Source organism: Nylanderia fulva, unplaced genomic scaffold (assembly GCF_048542155.1).
Source record: "Nylanderia fulva isolate GAGA-0341 unplaced genomic scaffold, ASM4854215v1 Scaffold3, whole genome shotgun sequence".
NCBI classification, from domain to species: domain Eukaryota; kingdom Metazoa; phylum Arthropoda; class Insecta; order Hymenoptera; family Formicidae; genus Nylanderia; species Nylanderia fulva.
The window spans coordinates 7630279-7648186 of NW_028190368.1; the positions used below are offsets into that span (position 1 = coordinate 7630279).

Consider the following 17908-nt stretch of genomic DNA (forward strand, 5'->3'; position numbering starts at 1 on the left):
AATTAAATATGAATGATATTTTTGTAACCTTTTTGTCTTAAATACATCGCACGGCGTATTATTTTATTTTTGAGATATTATTTTATTGCTTTAAGTAATCAGTAACTTTTACTTTTCAAGCTTTATATATATGAAAGGCTTTCGGGTTTTTCGGTATTTTCAAAATATTATTTCTATTACATAATTTAAAATTGAGATATATTCAGCAGGCTAAATTTGTATTGCTTTTATCTCGAATACGATTAGTGTAAGCGGATCTTTGCTAATCCGTATATTATTTTAATCAATATATTATATATATATATATATATATATATATATTTAATATATTACTCAATATATTATACATATATTTAATCAATATATTTTATACATACACACACATATATATATATATATATATATATATATATATATATATATATATTATGAGTTAAATAACATACTTTTGGAATAAAAAGTTATCTCGATACAATTTTAAAAACGTACATCAATATAGAGAGAATAATCTGAATTTTTTATAGTCGATCCGAATTTATTATAGTTTTTTATAGTAAACTCATACTTTACTACTATTTTATACGTGATTAGTATAAACGATTCTTTGTCAATACATTCTTTTTATACCAATACATTATATAAAATAATGAATATATGTTTTTAAACAGATAATATTACCTCGTTATGATAATGATTTTAAAAAATCTACAGCATGAAGAAATTAATCATATGTCGCGATCTTAAATTTTGGAAGTTGAAAAAACATTCATATTTTTCTTCGAATTCTTGTCGAGAAGAGAGACAGCTAATTTTATGCGCGGCTCGGCTGACTGAGTCGCGACATTTCTCGAATGTAGGACGAGGGACTTTCCGGTCGAAAATTTATCTCCCCGTAATAACACCGTGGTAACGGCGCTTTCCGGGTGTGTCACGCCCGGTAACGTTCGTGTACGTGCCCGTGTCTCTTTGTCTTCCGTCTTCTTTCTCTGCGCTCCCGCTCTCCGTGCATCCCTCCGGGAACGCGGTCGTGTCCGCATTATAATGGCATTATGTGTCCTCACATTACACTTGCTGTCCCAGCTCGTAATACACATTTCTCCCCACGTTCCGTTCCCCATGCCGAGTCTTATTTTTTTCTCCTCGAATACGTCCGTCCCGGACGTATCCTACATCGTGATTCGGAGCTTGTGCAGTATTTACAGGGCCTCGGACGAGGGTATCGCAAATATCATCGAAAAATTGAGTTAGAGATAACGCGACCGAATAAAATGTCAACTACCATGATAGCGTTTGTCTGACAAAATTCTATCAAATCATAATATTGCATTAACCCATTTTTGTATTTTATAATATTAGAATAATATTTTTGTATTAAAAACTTGATATTTTAAACAAAATTTTTCTTTTTCTGGAAATGTCAACTACAGCTTGTTTATTAATATCAAAAATAAAAAGTACATTGCTATATTTTTGCAAAGATTATGTTGTATAAACCATATTAATCAATTATTCTGATATTATTAATTTTATATGCTGTATGAGAGACAATCAATTAAAATTATTTAAATAATTTGTTTCGTTTTTTCCACTGTTCTTTATTGTCTGGAATATATCAATATTTTTTTATATTATCTGTGTTTTGTACTGTCTAAAAGTCTAAACGTTTGCTGCTTTCTCTGTACTTGTGATAGTCTTTTTGTCCCTTTGGCTCGTTTTATCCGTGATCCCATCTCGCGATTATAAAAAGGACCGACACATACGAGTGTTTAGTAACTTTGTCAGCGTTTTTAATGCTCACTCTTTTTCGTTCCGATTCTCGCATGCCCGGTTGTAGGACGTAGATAGATACGTACGGCGCGCTTGTTTCAGCTTGTTCTACTTAAGACTCAATAGACATCGTCCACTTTGTGAAATCTGCAACCATAGCAATTACGATTCGAGAATTCGTGCTCCATTTCCCGAATTTAGTGGCTTCGTTAATGAAATAAATTCGATTGTTCTTGCTGTCGATGGTGATTTACATGATGGTAATTTACATGTTTCATAATTGATATATCATAGATAATAGTCCGCCAGATTATTCTACGAAACTTACAATCATTTTCATAACCACAGTATAATGTATAAGTAATAATTCATTTCTCGATATTGTTAATGGATGTAATAAAAATTGTATGCGTAATGATATCTTTTTTCAAAATTCTAAATTAATTATAATTAAATAAAACATAATTGTAACTTTTGCTACAAAATTATTAAACACGTCTAGGAACATAGAACAGATAATCAATTGGCGCTCGCGTCTAAAAATAATGTAAAAAAAAGGAGAAAAAATGTATTTCGTTAAGTGTCGTTTCGTGCGAATAGAATGGATCAAATGCGTCATGAAGTAATGTGTTATATATACGGGAACTTCACGCTACCGAGTTTGCGCTCGATATTAAATCCCACATGACCTATTCCACGTAGTCGCACCCTAACAGGCATTTCGCAAAGTCGTTAATAACTTTTTTAGCACGTCCCTTCTTTCAATGCTCCATGCCATTAGTGAAATAGTCAGAACTCCACCCATTTACTACATGTTGGCAAGACTATTCGTATTCCTTCACACTCGTGACACGAATCTATTCAGTTCAACCGGATTATTTTTCTTTCTCATGTGTACTCTCAAATGATAAAAAGTATTTCACATTTTTCACTCATAAAAGCATGTTGAAAGCGTCGTTTCAAAATTAAAAAAAATTAACTCAATTAAACCTACGTTATTGAAAGACATCATTATACTTTTTATTTTCACATTACTTTTCTTTTTCATTTTTATATTGATACATATATTTCCATAACAATCCTGAATAACTATTATGTTAATGATTAATGATTAAAATCTTTTTATCTATAAACTTTCTTCACTTGCATTAATCTAATAACTGTTGACATTTATAATTTTATAATGATATTAACTATCGTTTATTTCACGTTAGCTTTTATGTCATTTTGTAAAAGAAAAGTGTATTTACAAAGTACTTATTATCATCATGTTACACGCTACGTTATCTGTAATATATGGTAACAAAGAAACGAGACATGTGAGATATATAATTATATCATTCTTTATATCCGAGGGGACTGCAAAAATTCACACAATCGTCCGCTTTTATTACTTATGCAAAAAAGAAATTAAATTTCGAGAATGTTAAGCCCCCATGTGCGCTGCTCATCTTCAGCTGTTACAAAAACAGATGTTCACTAGCGACTTACAACCAAGTCACAAAGGTTGACAGACGATGCGCGCGTATATCGACGGGTCTATATTCAAATCGCCCTCTTTCACCAGCCGCGGTAACAGATGTTCGTCGCCCATCGATCACGATGATTCTATTTTTGCACTGACGCTTCTTTCGGAACGCTCACACTTGGATAAAAGATCTATCGATTAGCGGCATTGCACTTTCGTAACGTAACGAAATAATTACTCTTTAATGAGGCCTGCTAACATCATAGCGAACTCAAACGAAAGAGTACCGGCATTTTTTCGTACCCAAGTTCGCAGCATGATTTAATTATCAACTGTTGATTAATGAAGCGTACAACTTCCGCCAAGTTTTACTCGCGGAAACGAGTGAAGAAGAAGATCGATCGCTAAATGCGCTACACCTCGCCTTGCCTTGACTCGCTATCGAGCGGCAGCTCGACAAATGAGTTAACACACTTGTATCATAAGGCCACGAATCGTTTATAGTAAAAGCGAAGTTAATGGCGCGACACAGTTACAACGCTAAAGAATAATTGAATAAGCCATTACAAAGAAGGGAATATGAATAGAAGGTTGCTTTGTCTCTCTTTCCCTTCGCGCTCGATGTTATCACCGACGTCGCGTGATAAATATTTTAGTTTTACTACGTCGTTCTCGAATTTTTCAAAGCTCACTATTTATATGTCAAACTGTAGAAAGTAAGATATTTTATAGACGAGATGTACTGTTAATTTGCGCGCTCTTCCATCATCGAGATTGAATACTTTGGGATAGATGGAATTACATCGCAGTCTTAACAAGATCGACTTGAAGCGCCCTGAACGAACAAGCTCGCGATGATCGCGATGGTCTGAGCGTTTCAGGACACTGATATGCGCACATGAGCTCGTAAGGGTAGTCGTGGCATCACTCGCAGTAGTAGTAGTAGTCGACGATGGCGATGGCCGTGGGATAAACTTAGGCATGTTTGCCGAGCAATCAAATATATGAGTGGAAAGTCTCGCGGGCGTTATCGATCGGTCGAAACCCACCGTGATGGTAGCGTGCGAGCGGCGGCTGAAATTCAGGGAAGAAGAATTCGGGACGAAACGGCCCGGGGGTGAAAGAGAGAGAGAGAATCAGGGGAAGACCACGAAACTTTACTCGTTCGCCGTGAACGAAGAGCCTGTCTTTCAGCGAACAGTCTGTCTACTGTTTGTTGTTGGACGTTATTCGTATGAGGAAGGCGGAAGAAGAACGGCAAACATAGTCTTCGAGCCGAGACAGAAAGGAGCCGCCGGAATAGTCATAGCTATTGTTACATATTCCTGCGCGGTTTCTTTTTTTACAAACTTAAATCAGCAGATTTATCCAACTAACTTTATTTAAATTGGAACCCCAAAGTCAACTATATATCGATTAATTATACGATATTTTCGAGTTATCTCGTGATTTTTATCTTCAATAATAACGATCCTATGTATGTATGTGTGCTACTTTCTTATAATCTAACATATGTTTACAGTTTTCATAATAAAAGAAATAAATTTTTAAATACTTTTATATGTTCTATATATGTTATAAAATATATATTTTAGAGAACATTTTATATATTAGATCGCAATTTTTATATTCATATAATTATATTGTGTGAAATATTTTATATATTTTTTCTCTTGATATCTCCTAGTCAGAAACATGACATATTGATCCTCTCGTACATACATACGTATACATATACGCATATCCGATGTCAACTGCGAGGATACAGCAAAGTTTCGTGAAATTCGAGTCCTTTATTTTTGCGCGAGCTTGCATCCCGCCGATGCGAGAAGCGCCGAAGAAAAATCTCAAGTGCGCATCGTTTTCGAGAGGCTGAGAAGGGAAAGACGGAAAAGGAACGCTTTGAAAGCTCCGGCGAATTCTTCCATTGGCCGTATACATATATGTGTCTTCAGGATTTGGCAACGAAATCTCGTACGTTTCGTTCGATATGGTCCTCCAGAAATTTCGCTCATTTTCCTGTCACGAATTTCCTCGCGAGATGCATAATGATAATCGCAAATGTTGTTTGCTTAAATCCTGCGGATTAATACGATAAAAGCGAAATAATATCGAATTTACCGATATCGAATTAATTTATTACGTATATTTGTAAACGAGATTGTGCCAATTGTATGTATTTGCGTGCACGCGCATTAGTGGAGATCTCGATCCTGGTTAAATATTCGAGTTTTCGAGATTCAAAGGCCTGATTAATGTAGCGGCATGAGGTTGACATGGCGACATTATCATCGCTACAATGGACGCCAGGTGTTTCAGACAGGAAGGGCTAGAGAGGCAAGGAGTATAATGCCGTCAAGCAACGCCACTTAATGAGCTGCCGGGAACAAAGCGGGAAGAACCGCTTTGTCATTTTTTTTGTGCTCCAATTACTTAGCGTTTTAGAACAGTTGTATGTGATTATCTTATCTTTATTTCGCTTCATCTAATACATCATATCCGACATGTTCCATCACGCAAAATTAGTAAATGATATAACATAGCTAATACATCATTTTCGCATTTATCGAGCATGACGTATAATTCATTCGCGTGTAACATTTTCGTATAATAATGTCATAAAAAGTTTTGAAACTTGATATATTGATCGAAAGCCTAAGATTGTCCGCCTGTTCCAATTTTCTTGTCGTCCAAGCAAGGAAGGGATTTCGAAACTGAATGTCGAAGACGATAGGGCTGTGCTGAGATCAGAGGAAGGTCCAAAGTTTAGGAAAGGGACGAGAGAGAGGGTACGTTATCGTGTCATACTTCAGCAGATAAAGGGGATGGGCGCGCCCTCTTTTCGCCCTAATTCCCTTCAATCCTGATCCGTCCCATCTCCCAGAAGCATATCGCAATCGAGTTTCGTTTATTTTTCAAGAGGCGCTCGCTCGACAGAAATTGGCGAGTATATTGAGCGATATTCGATCCTCGAAAAGGTTAATCTCATTTTTAAAAGCTCTGCCGCGTTACGAAATTCTCGCGCAGTTAAACTGCAGTGTGTTTCAACCGACTGTGACTGTAACACGATTACGTTAAATTTGATTACAGCTTCCATCGATTGATATTTTACGAGGTGAAAAACTCGAGACGCCGATTGAACCCAAATTCGCGCGCTCTCTATCTATAAAATTCAATGTTCTCTGAAAAAAAAGGGGAAAAAAAACTAAAACAATACCGCGGCGTAAAATCGTTCGTCGTTTATCGGATGTTGCCCCTACAATCTCTGCAGGCGAGAAACTCCTCCAAGTTTCTTCCCGCGTCGGGAAGTTTATTTTCGAACAAGTCCTTTTCAATAAACCGGATGCGACGATCCAATGGATTATCCCGCTTATACGACACGCGCAAACGATGACAATGATTGTCGAGTATCATTCTCTGGCGACGATACAAATAGTTATTGCACGAAACCGCGGCCACAGCATCGCGTCGTCCCGGATTACGAAGCGCTTGTCCGCGCGAGAGGTAAACATCTTTTATTAAAGTGCACGTTGCGCTCCGCTGGCGCGTCAATTTTTCAAAGGGCCCCCGAGCTCTTTGTCTTCGCCGTGTCTCCATCTAACTACCGGCGATGAGCGCACGTGGCAGCAGGCGGTAGGAGAGCGATTAATCGTTCCATCATTGTCGCGGGAACGGCCTCGCGGAAACGGAACTTCTTTTGCTCTTGCGCATCTTCCTCTCTCTCTTTCACAAAGATAAAAGTATATTTTTGCTTCCTTCCGGATTCAGAGTGTGTGCCACAGAAATTTATCCGACAAAGGAAGGAAAGCCGTCGTCACTTACAGCGCTTCTTCCAGCAAATGAATATCGAACGCCACGAGTTCTATTTAATCTCTCATTTCGCGATAGTTTTTATTCCATTCTTTCATGCATAGTATATATATATCTATATTTTTGAATAATTAAATATTTGAAAAACTATGGTAATATTAGTTATGCGTGAGATCTATTTTTAGACTTTAGTGACCCTTGTTCCTCTCTTTGTTTCAGGCTGTGCATTTGTGAAACTCTCGTCGCACCAAGAAGCACTGGCGGCGATAAACTCTCTACACGGTAGCCAAACTATGCCGGTGAGTATATTACGTGTAATATATTCCATATACGTCGATCGACCTCCTCTCTTCGATCGAAGCTCGTTATTTTTTTATCTCGCGATCCACCTCTTCAGCCGATGACCGCTAGTCATCGTGTTCACGGACGCCGGTGCGTATTTACGCTCGGAAAATGTCACGTACGCGATATTAACGGAAAGGAGGGTAAATATTCATAGAAGCGCTACACCTGACCGAGGAGAGAAGGGGGCTTGCGGGGGTGCTGATATGAATATCGAGGGATAGAGATGCGCGCCGGACAGTAGATAAGCGTCTTCCGTTAACGGGAGGGAGGAGAAGGAGGTTGACTGGGAGATCGGCCAGGGTAGCCGTAGCAATGGCTGTCGTGCCTGCAAACACCCCAGTAATGACTGGCCAAACAGAAATCTGCATAACACTTGGAGAAGCGTTTCTCTCTGCTCCGCAAGCCCTCGGAGAGAGAGGCGTCCCTCGGTCTCCGTCAAACCGCCGAACTTTCTCGGCTTAGGGTCGTACCAGGAATTCCCAGTTGTAATTGAATTGTCAGTGAGTTCCGTCCAGGATTCCACCTGCTGATTGGCGAAACTTTGCAAAGCCGCTTGCCGGACCCCCCGATCGTCCTTGTCGGCGTTATTGCCTATCGACCGACGGCTGACATGCATTGACGCGCCTAAGGGAGTTTGCATCTCAGACAATTATTAGACCTATAATGTACAATTGAGGATTTATATGGAACTATATTGCTTTTACCTTGTCTATCATTTTATAGCACTCGGAATTAATCGTTTCTATTGATTATAGATTGTTTATAAAAGAGAAAGGGAAATAGTTCAATATTAAAAGGCTTAATATGCGGTTCGAAATCAAAGAAATGATTCAGTAGTGATTTATTTAAGGAAAATATATTAGCTTTTCATCATTTTTACATACATCCAGTAATATATTTTTATTATCTTGACTTCAGACAATTATTAGACCTATAATGTACAATTGAGGATTTATATGGAACTATATTGCTTTTACCTTGTCTGTCATTTTATAGCACTCGAAATTAATCGTTTCTATTGATTATAGGTTGTTTATAAAAGAGAAAGGAAAATAGTTCAATATTAAAAGGCTTAATATGCGGTTCGAAATCAAAGAAATGATTCAGTAGTGATTTATTTAAGGAAAATATATTAGCTTTTCATCATTTTTACATACATCCAGTAATATATTTTTATTATCTTGACTTCAGACAATTATTAGACCTATAATGTACAATTGAGGATTTATATGGAACTATATTGCTTTTACCTTGTCTATCATTTTATAGCACTCGAAATTAATCGTTTCTATTGATTATAGGTTGTTTATAAATGAGAAAAGAAAATAGTTCAATATTAAAAGGCTTAATATGCGGTTCGAAGTCAAAGAAATGATTCAGTAGTGATTTATTCAAGGAAAATATATTAGCTTTTCATCATTTTTACATACATCCAGTAATATATTTTTATTATCTTGACTATAGACAATTATTAGACCTATAATGTACAATTGAGGATTCATATGGAACTATATTGCTTTTACCTGGTCTGTCATTTTATAGCACTCGAAATTAATCGTTTCTATTGATTATAGGTTGTTTATAAATGAGAAAGGAAAATAGTTCAATATTAAAAGGCTTAATATGCGGTTCGAAATCAAAGAAATGATTCAGCAGTGATTTATTCAAGGAAAATATATTAGCTTTTCATCATTTTTACATACATCCAGTAATATATTTTTATTATCTTGACTTCAGACAATTATTAGACCTATAATGTACAATTGAGGATTTATATGGAACTATATTGCTTTTACCTTGTCTATCATTTTATAGCACTCGAAATTAATCGTTTCTATTGATTATAGGTTGTTTATAAATGAGAAAAGAAAATAGTTCAATATTAAAAGGCTTAATATGCGGTTCGAAGTCAAAGAAATGATTCAGTAGTGATTTATTCAAGGAAAATATATTAGCTTTTCATCATTTTTACATACATCCAGTAATATATTTTTATTATCTTGACTTCAGACAATTATTAGACCTATAATGTACAATTGAGGATTTCATATGGAACTATATTGCTTTTACCTTGTCTATCATTTTATAGCACTCGAAATTAATCGTTTCTATTGATTATAGGTTGTTTATAAATGAGAAAAGAAAATAGTTCAATATTAAAAGGCTTAATATGCGGTTCGAAATCAAAGAAATGATTCAGCAGTGATTTATTCAAGGAAAATATATTAGTTTTTCATCATTTTTACATACATCCAGTAATATATTTTTATTATCTTGACTTCAGACAATTATTAGACCTATAATGTACAATTGAGGATTTATATGGAACTATATTGCTTTTATCTTGTCTATCATTTTATAGCACTCGAAATTAATTATTTCTATTAATTATAGGTTGTTTATAAAAGAGAAAGGAAAATAGTTCAATATTAAAAGGCTTAATATGCGGTTCGAAATCAAAGAAATGATTTAGCAGTGATTTATTCAAGGAAAATATATTATCAATCAAAATTAATATTGGACGCTAGTGGTGAAAATAAACTTGGCAAAATTGATTTCGACGTAATTAGCAATTTTATTCAATACTTTCACGACGTTTCGACCATTTGATTGTGGTCCTTATCAAGTGAGAATTCTATAACACAATATTACACAATAGTTTTTAACAATGTTGAAACATACAAGAACATATTTAAATAAGATCGGTTTTATGTTGCGTTAATCTCATTTTAATTGATAGGTATGTTTGTGTTTGTGGTCATAACTTAACATTTAAATATGTTCTTGTATGTTTCAACATTGTTAAAAACTATTGTGTAATATTGTGTTATAGAATTCTCACTTGATAAGGACCAAATGGTCGAAAAAACGTCGTGAAAGTATTGAATAAAATTACTAGTTACGTCGAAATCAATTTTGCCAAGAAAATATATTAGTTTTTCATCATTTTTACATACATCCAGTAATATATATTTTTATTGTCTTGAGAGCGACGCAAAACACGAAACATATGAAACCGTCTTTTTGTGTTGTTATTAAAGAAGAGTATCCATCATATTTCATGTTCTTGTATATGTTGTGTGTGAGATTATTAGGAAGGGAAGATGGCGTCACTTTTGATATTCGACACAAGGGATTGACGTCGTACGTGAAACGCGCGTACGTGCGCTGGGCGAAATCGCGGGGATGGAAACGCGGGTTGGTTACGTGAATATTACTCGTTACAACGCCCTAATCTAATAGCCGAATATGGGAAGACGAAGAACAGGAGGGGAGGGAGGCCACTTCAGGACCGCGACTATTTACCTAACGAAAGAGGTACTGACAGCGCACGCGGGCCGTAATATGCAGATTGCTTAATTATCGCGACGAATTATGCAAATCTCGACGCCGATGTTACGAGATTTCACAGTCGTGGCCGAGGGGTTGAGAAGCGAGAAGGCGAAAGCGGCAGCGAGTGTCGGTGTTAACGCTTTCGCCGAAATGCCGACCTTCGACCCTGAATTATTCGACCCAGAAGAGATACGAAAGGCACGTGATAGCGTTCTACGCGGGCGGCTTAATTATTGCGGCGAATTATGCAGATCCTGACGTTATGAAATTTTGCGCGGCACGAAGGAGAGGAGCGATGACGAGAAAGAGAGGCACCGTTTGCGTCAAACAAATTTAACGTCAGCGAATTATACGAGCGTGATTTACGGGTAAAAATTTTAAATACCAGCGTTTCGTCTTCTTCAATTTGTTCGCGGCCATAAAAAATAATGTAATTCAATATCTCAGCTCGATATCTCACAGTTTATCTAATAACACGTTTGTGTGAAGATACATGTAATGTATTTTGATTTTACCCTCGCTTTGAAAATACGGCAATAACAGGCAGCGGATAAAAAAATGTATCCGCTCTCTGTTTGGCCAATCAATATAAATCTTTCGTAGAAAACAATCGTTATCGCGAAGGACGCGATGTTATGGAGCCCCAAGAGTAATTCGGCTTGACTATGTTCGTTCCAGTTTCCTCTGACCTGGCGCAAGATCACAACCCCTCCCAATTTTCCCTCGTCCTATCTATTCGCTCGCACACTTACAGAAGCATCGATCTATATAGGTACGTATGTGTGCGCGCATAAAAATGCCGAATATATGTACGATCGTACACGTATGTCATCTCGCGTGTGTACCCTCTGCTTTCAGCCACTCGAACACGTCGACACTCTCGGTCACGAAACTGCATTACGAACGCAACATCTCGGCTCATACCTACGAAATGAGATATTGATTTGCAATCTGATACTGTAATACGCGACGACGCGCTGTCGGCCTGCAGACGACATACTGGCTCGTAGTGGAAGCGTGAAATCGTAACACCTTATGAAATCTACATGATGTAGGTACACAATATGAACAATCATTTCAATTTTTTCTCTTTTTTTTCATCACAAATACACACGTTAACGCATCGATTCCTTTTTTCGCAATTATTTCTTACACGAGTTTAATTCGCAACGACTTACCTAACTTTAAATTTCGATAAATATAAATTTGATGGCAATATATATAAATTAGAAAACTATACATATATATTTAATAAAATTTTACATTACGCTCTTATGTAATTTCGAAAATTATATATGTATTTCGTACACCTACTATCACGAGAACAAATTTGTACTAGGAAGCATTATAAACATAATTTATTTTCTAATTTGTGATAAACAAACAAGATTATATCATCATCAATATATTATTGCAATGTAAATATGAAGTTTAAACGCAATGATAAATTACGTTACACATTTTCCATCGAAAACGCGATATTTTTAATAGATACGCCGTACGTAGTCGCGCGAGATTAATATCGCAATATTTTTGCTGATAACGCAAAAACATTATTATAAAACCTCTGTACTGTAAGCGCATTTTATTTCGTTTTCAGAAGTGGTTTTGATGCGATTTATGTTTCTCGAATCGACGTATTTATTTACGCGTCACCCGACAAGCAATGTTTCTTCGAGCGTTCAATATTTTAGCCGATTTTACAATCCGTCATTCGGAGATATTACACTTAAAAAAAATTTTAATTTCTAACAATACCGAGACGTCTGTGTACACCGACCAGCACAAACATTTTTTTCCGATTTCACGGCCCGTATAATGCGGTTTACACTTCTCGCAACAACGCTCCCGTGCCTTTCCTAGCGAACAATATTTTTCCAGCGGCTCAATGTATTCTCGGATTCCGCCATTCTCTTCTCTCGTTGCTTTAAACTCAATTTTTTTTAAATACTTTAACAGAGGAATAACTTTATTCTCCCTCTCTTCTCGCTTATCAGAAAACGTGTAAACCAATTCGCGGTATCAACTAGAAGTTTGCGCCGCGCGAAGTTAATGCTTTATAAAATATTATAAAAATTTCCGTCGACCCCTAATAATGTTATTACAAACTGTGACTCTGTCACGCGAAATGTGTTGAGATAACATGATTTTACTCACTTTTTGTGTAAAGAATTGAATACTTTTACTCGCGACGATAATCTAGCTTTTCCGGACACGCGCGTCACGCAATCCTATGCATTAGCTGCACGGGTATATTACATCTCGAGTCCCGAAGTTTTTCGCACACTTTTTCGTTTGATCGTATCGATCCATAGCCCTGTTTACACGTCTCGAATCATAGACGCGTTCGTGCATCACGCAACGGCCAATATTTTTTCAAGGACTCAATATTTTCGTGCGCATTGCAGGGTATGTGCCTATGTCTCTCTCTCTCTCTCTCTCTCTCTCTCTTTTCTCCTTTTGTCTCGTATGTGTCAACGCAGCCGGCATGCGACCGAGCCCAGGCCTCATGTAGTTATGCTTTCCGAAGCGTGTGACATTTCTTGTCACGCCTCGCAAACCCTCCAACGTCGCAGTCCTCGCGCACTGAAATCTCCCCCTCGCGTACATATATCTCCAGGAAATGTCTCGTAATAAAAACAAAAAACCACGTGAAGCGTTTCGTCGCGTCGCGTCAGAACGAGTCGTCGAATGATGTCCCCTTGGTCCTATTTGCGTAACTTTGGCAGACCATCGATCGTTGCCATATCTTCTCGCAATGAGATGTCTGCATATGTTTTTTCAAGCGACGATCTACAGCGTTACAAAAATTTAATACAATTCAAAATAGCCAACCGTAGCGATATCTTAATATAGACGTAATGAAAATCGGAATTTACGCTTATCGTAAAATATTTGGATAGCAGATGCACTAATCTTTACTTAGACTTTGCAAAATTAATCGGAATTCAACGTGCTAAATTGGATTCCAAGTAAACGGGGAATTCATCATACAGAGAGTTTCTCAGGAGTGATAAGATACAATGGCCAATTGAAGTTATTCCAAGAAACTTTAACGAGAACAGTGAATCGGATGCGTATACAACAGAGCGATTCGCGCCAGGATGCGATGCGCGCTTCTCGATCGGAATAAGGAAACTCGAACGATGGAAATCGATACTTGTCGAGCGAGTTTTTGAATGGACATTGACGCGAGTGATTAGGCACGCAAAGTTTAAAACTTCGTTAAGTCGAGATGCCTGCGAATCTCGGACGTAACGGGGATCTCCATCTCCGGCCGGATGTTGCCTTTCTGGTCGAGAACATGCGCTCGCGCGCGCACGGAAAGTGGATGGAAGGAAATTGTCTCTGCATTAACGGAGGCTCGGAAACTGCTCCCAACATTTAATTAAAGACATTCCCTGAGTAATTCCCTCGGCGGCCTCGTAATTGCATTGCTTTTATCTCCAGTACAACTGTTACTTGTTTGGCGGGTCTTTCGTGTGTATCGGGAGTCAGAACGACTCTGTGGAGTCCGAATCTTTACCAAAGAAGGAGAAAGACAGAGCATGAGGAAGAGAAGAATGGACGACCGTGGAAAAGAAGCGCGATCGACCGTGAGAGCGCAGGAGCCCATCAGCAAGATCCCGTCCTTACTGCGGGATTCGAAGTGATTATTCGTACGATAAGGCTCTCTTGTCGTGATTCCTCATTGTGCGCCGACTCTCCCTCCGTTACAAGGTGGTATCGTCGAATCGATACGAACGTATCCAGCACGGAGAGCGCCGCATTTGTGATAGAGACACCCCGTCAACAAAGCGACGCGATGTTAACGTTAATAATTGATTTCCGTGTACATTCAAGAGTGCCAATTTCAGCGGATTTCGACGACGTTTGTTCTACGTCTTCATTACGATATTAATCGAATCTACTTACGATGAAACGATATAAAAATACACGAATATCTATTTATTCTACTTGGGAATCCTTTAAAATAACAAAATATATCATTCTTTAATATATAAAGAAAAATAGATTAAATAAAGAGAGAAATTTAGAAGAGAGACGAGTTCTGCAAAGGTTAAACAGCTGATCGAATAAAACAGAAAGTAGTAATTGCTTAAAATGTCAGTGTTATTATAATGCGCAAAACATTTGTAGAATAAATTACGCATAATTTGTGTAATACATTATGGCTGCTCTCATTTATATAATTACCAACCTTTATTCTCTTCTTGTTTTACTGTTCCGACCTTTTATGAGTGCTCGAAATCTTTCAGTGTTATATCAATTCGATGCTCTTTACGATTTTCCAATTACCTATTTTTCCACCGACATTTAAAAGGATCGCGTGAGCGGTTTGTAATTTGAAATACAGTCGACGCGAATTGGAAACGCTCGCTTCTGTACTCCGGTTCGACGGAGAATCACACGAGAGGACGAGGAGCAATCGGCGTTCCGCCCGGTCTTGCGGTTCCAGTTGTATCTATTGAAATTACCATCTAGCGGATTGGCAAGTGTGATGGTGCGGCTAACGGGAGAGCCTCCAATCAGCAGGTAATTGCTTCATTCCGTTGGCAAGGCCTGCCCAATATTGTAGCCCTCTGAGCTAAACTCCGACGCTGAGGCGCCGTTTCAAGTACCCAGGGAGTAGAGATATCCTCGCCAACTTTTATCTTGGAGCTCTCTCTCTCTCTCTCGATCTTCGGTTAATGAGAAGCGACGAGACGCCGACGAAGTGCGGATATAAAAAAGCATCGACCAGGCGCGCGTCTCTGAGAACGGCGAGCTCAAATTCAAGCAGACAACGACGTATACGCGCGCGGATATGAAACATCAAACGCGACGCGCAACCCACGTTCGCGTCGGCTCATGAAATCATAATGGAAAAAGGTGCGCGCGCGAGCTTTAATATCGACATTTTTTAAAGGGGCAACCTTAACGGGGGCGACACGTAGGACAGACATAACGAGCAACAGGGAGCGGTAGCGACTTCAAACGTTCCCCGCATGATACCTCCGGCTCTCGGGAGGACGGCTTTTCCTTTTCGCGTGCAGTTCAGAACGTTGGATCGGAATTAATGAACCGTAATCCCCCAATAATGAGGCTTCGGCTTCACTGGCTCCGATACGACCTCACCTTCCCTCGCGCACCCCCGATCGCGCCTAGCCTTGCTCCAGCCTCGTCTCTTCCATGCCGCACACGTGCGCGACAACGTACATATGTGCTCGCGTAAATGTCACACATACACAAACACGGGGGCACACACACGTACATTACTTATGGACATCTACACCTGCGTGCTGCACAAGACCTCGGGGGCTCGAGACTGTCGACGCAAATTATCTTCCCGGGGAGAGCACGCGTCGATGCCGTTCATCGCGCGTAACCAGCGCGGCTGGTTCGACCATTTTTCTCGCACGAAAGAGCGTAATACGCACACGCCGATTGGCACGGACCGCGGTGGTTGTTGGAAAATTTGACTTTCCAATTTTTTCCTTTACGTCAACGCTGACCTCGAACTCGTTAATATTTAGAGCGTACGATTTATTCGATGAACTTGAAGTATCTCGGCTACTAACTCAGAAGTTTCTCGTACGCTCTACGAAGATTTTCGTAATTGCCACAGTTGTAACTCGTAACAAAAGTATCTCGAATTATTATCGGAATAAAATGGTAGGCTTTTGACATTATCGTTGCGAGCAACGAGTTAAATAAATTTATTTTTGCGAAAGTTTTTGAATTTAGAACTTTCTCTCGCATAACATTGTAACTGACAAAAGATTGAAATTTACAGGAAGAAGGAATAGAATTTTGTCAACACTTTGTTATATATATTTTTTGATTCTTTTATTTTATTTATTGCTTTTGATAAACGACAAATATTATGTATTTGAATATAAAAAATAATTATCTAAAGTACTTTTGAGATTTACAACATTTAAACATAATGCGTGGTTTATTGAAAAATGTTCGAGAAAATTAACATTTTTTAAAAATCTTTTAGATAAAATGCTCAATAAAATGTAGCAATAGTGCAAAAAAATGCCCTTTAAAGAACGTAAAAGTATACTTCGCAGTTTTGTTCCATCGCAGAGCTTTTAAGAGTAACGCAAACGTATATATAGCTAAACTAAAAAGGGAAGTGTATCGCGCGCGCAAAACTCTCGATATTAGTTATAGTTACAGTAATGCAGAAAGTTACATCCGCGCGCTCCCAAAACTTTCATGCTTTTGTAAAGTGCACCTGGTCGCTGGTTTTCTCGCGACGCTCGCGGTTATACGCGCGTTTGACCCCGTTCGAGGCCCGGCCACAAACGAAACTTTTAATAACCGAGGTGCTCGTGTAGTGCGAGCCCTTCAGCGTTCGAAAATGCCAAATACAACGGTATGTCTGCCACACGCGTTGCCGAAGGTGATGCCGCGACTGAAAAGTCAAAGGGAGATGATTTTTACGCAATAACCTTTCAAGTGTCCGACCTTGCACCGTAAATTATCGACTAAAGCTCGTTACAACTCGAGTTTCAAGTTATATATTTCCAAATGCGCGAGAAGAAATAGAATAGAAATATTTACCTCCAACTTTGCGTCACTTTTATTTATGTGTAACATTTTCGAGAAATTAACTTATACTGAAAATATCCGAAAACAATGGCTCGAGTCTGGTCACGGAGGAGAGACAATAGGAGAGTCTCTTGTAAAAGCTAGTCGCACCTGCGTAATTTCGTTTGTCGCGCGAACATTCGATGAGAATGCCCATTCGAATGTTCTGAACAAAACGCGCGACGTAGAAAAAAAAAAAGAAAAAAACAATAAAAGCAAAATTTGGCGCGGCGAAACGAGCGAGTGTTTCTGACAGCGTCGATTGGCGTCGACGTAAAATCTCTCCCTCTTTCGGGGGCGAGCATTTAACGCGCGTAAAGCGAATATCCCGACGCATGGCACACGCATTGCCGCGAGAGTGTCGGGACGGGTTAGTGTGCGCATATATGCTGAAAACGTTTCACATCGGGATTGTCTTTGAAGCCAGCGAGGCGACATCTCGATCGATCTAATAGGAACGGAACGCGATGTATCGCAATAAGGTGACGTTCCGTGGAAATCTGTCGGGCGGATATATCGCGTTATCGATTCTGAATCTGACGACGTCCTCGTCGTTAAATTAAAAGCAATTGCACCAGTCAGCCAGTATGTGATTCGCTGATG

General features: G+C 38.6%; 1 protein-coding gene across 16 annotated transcripts in view; it reads left to right on the forward strand.

Moving 5' to 3' along the window:
• The window catches only part of bru3 (CUGBP Elav-like family member bruno 3), a 545388-nt gene that overhangs the window by 493470 nt on the left and 34010 nt on the right, over positions 1–17908 (forward strand). For all 16 annotated transcript variants that reach the window (XM_029317918.2, XM_085484319.1, XM_029317917.2 and 13 more), the window contains one exon: positions 7265–7344. In XM_029317918.2, the coding sequence (XP_029173751.1) occupies positions 7265–7344 (80 nt within the window). The remainder of the gene's footprint in view (positions 1–7264; positions 7345–17908) is intronic.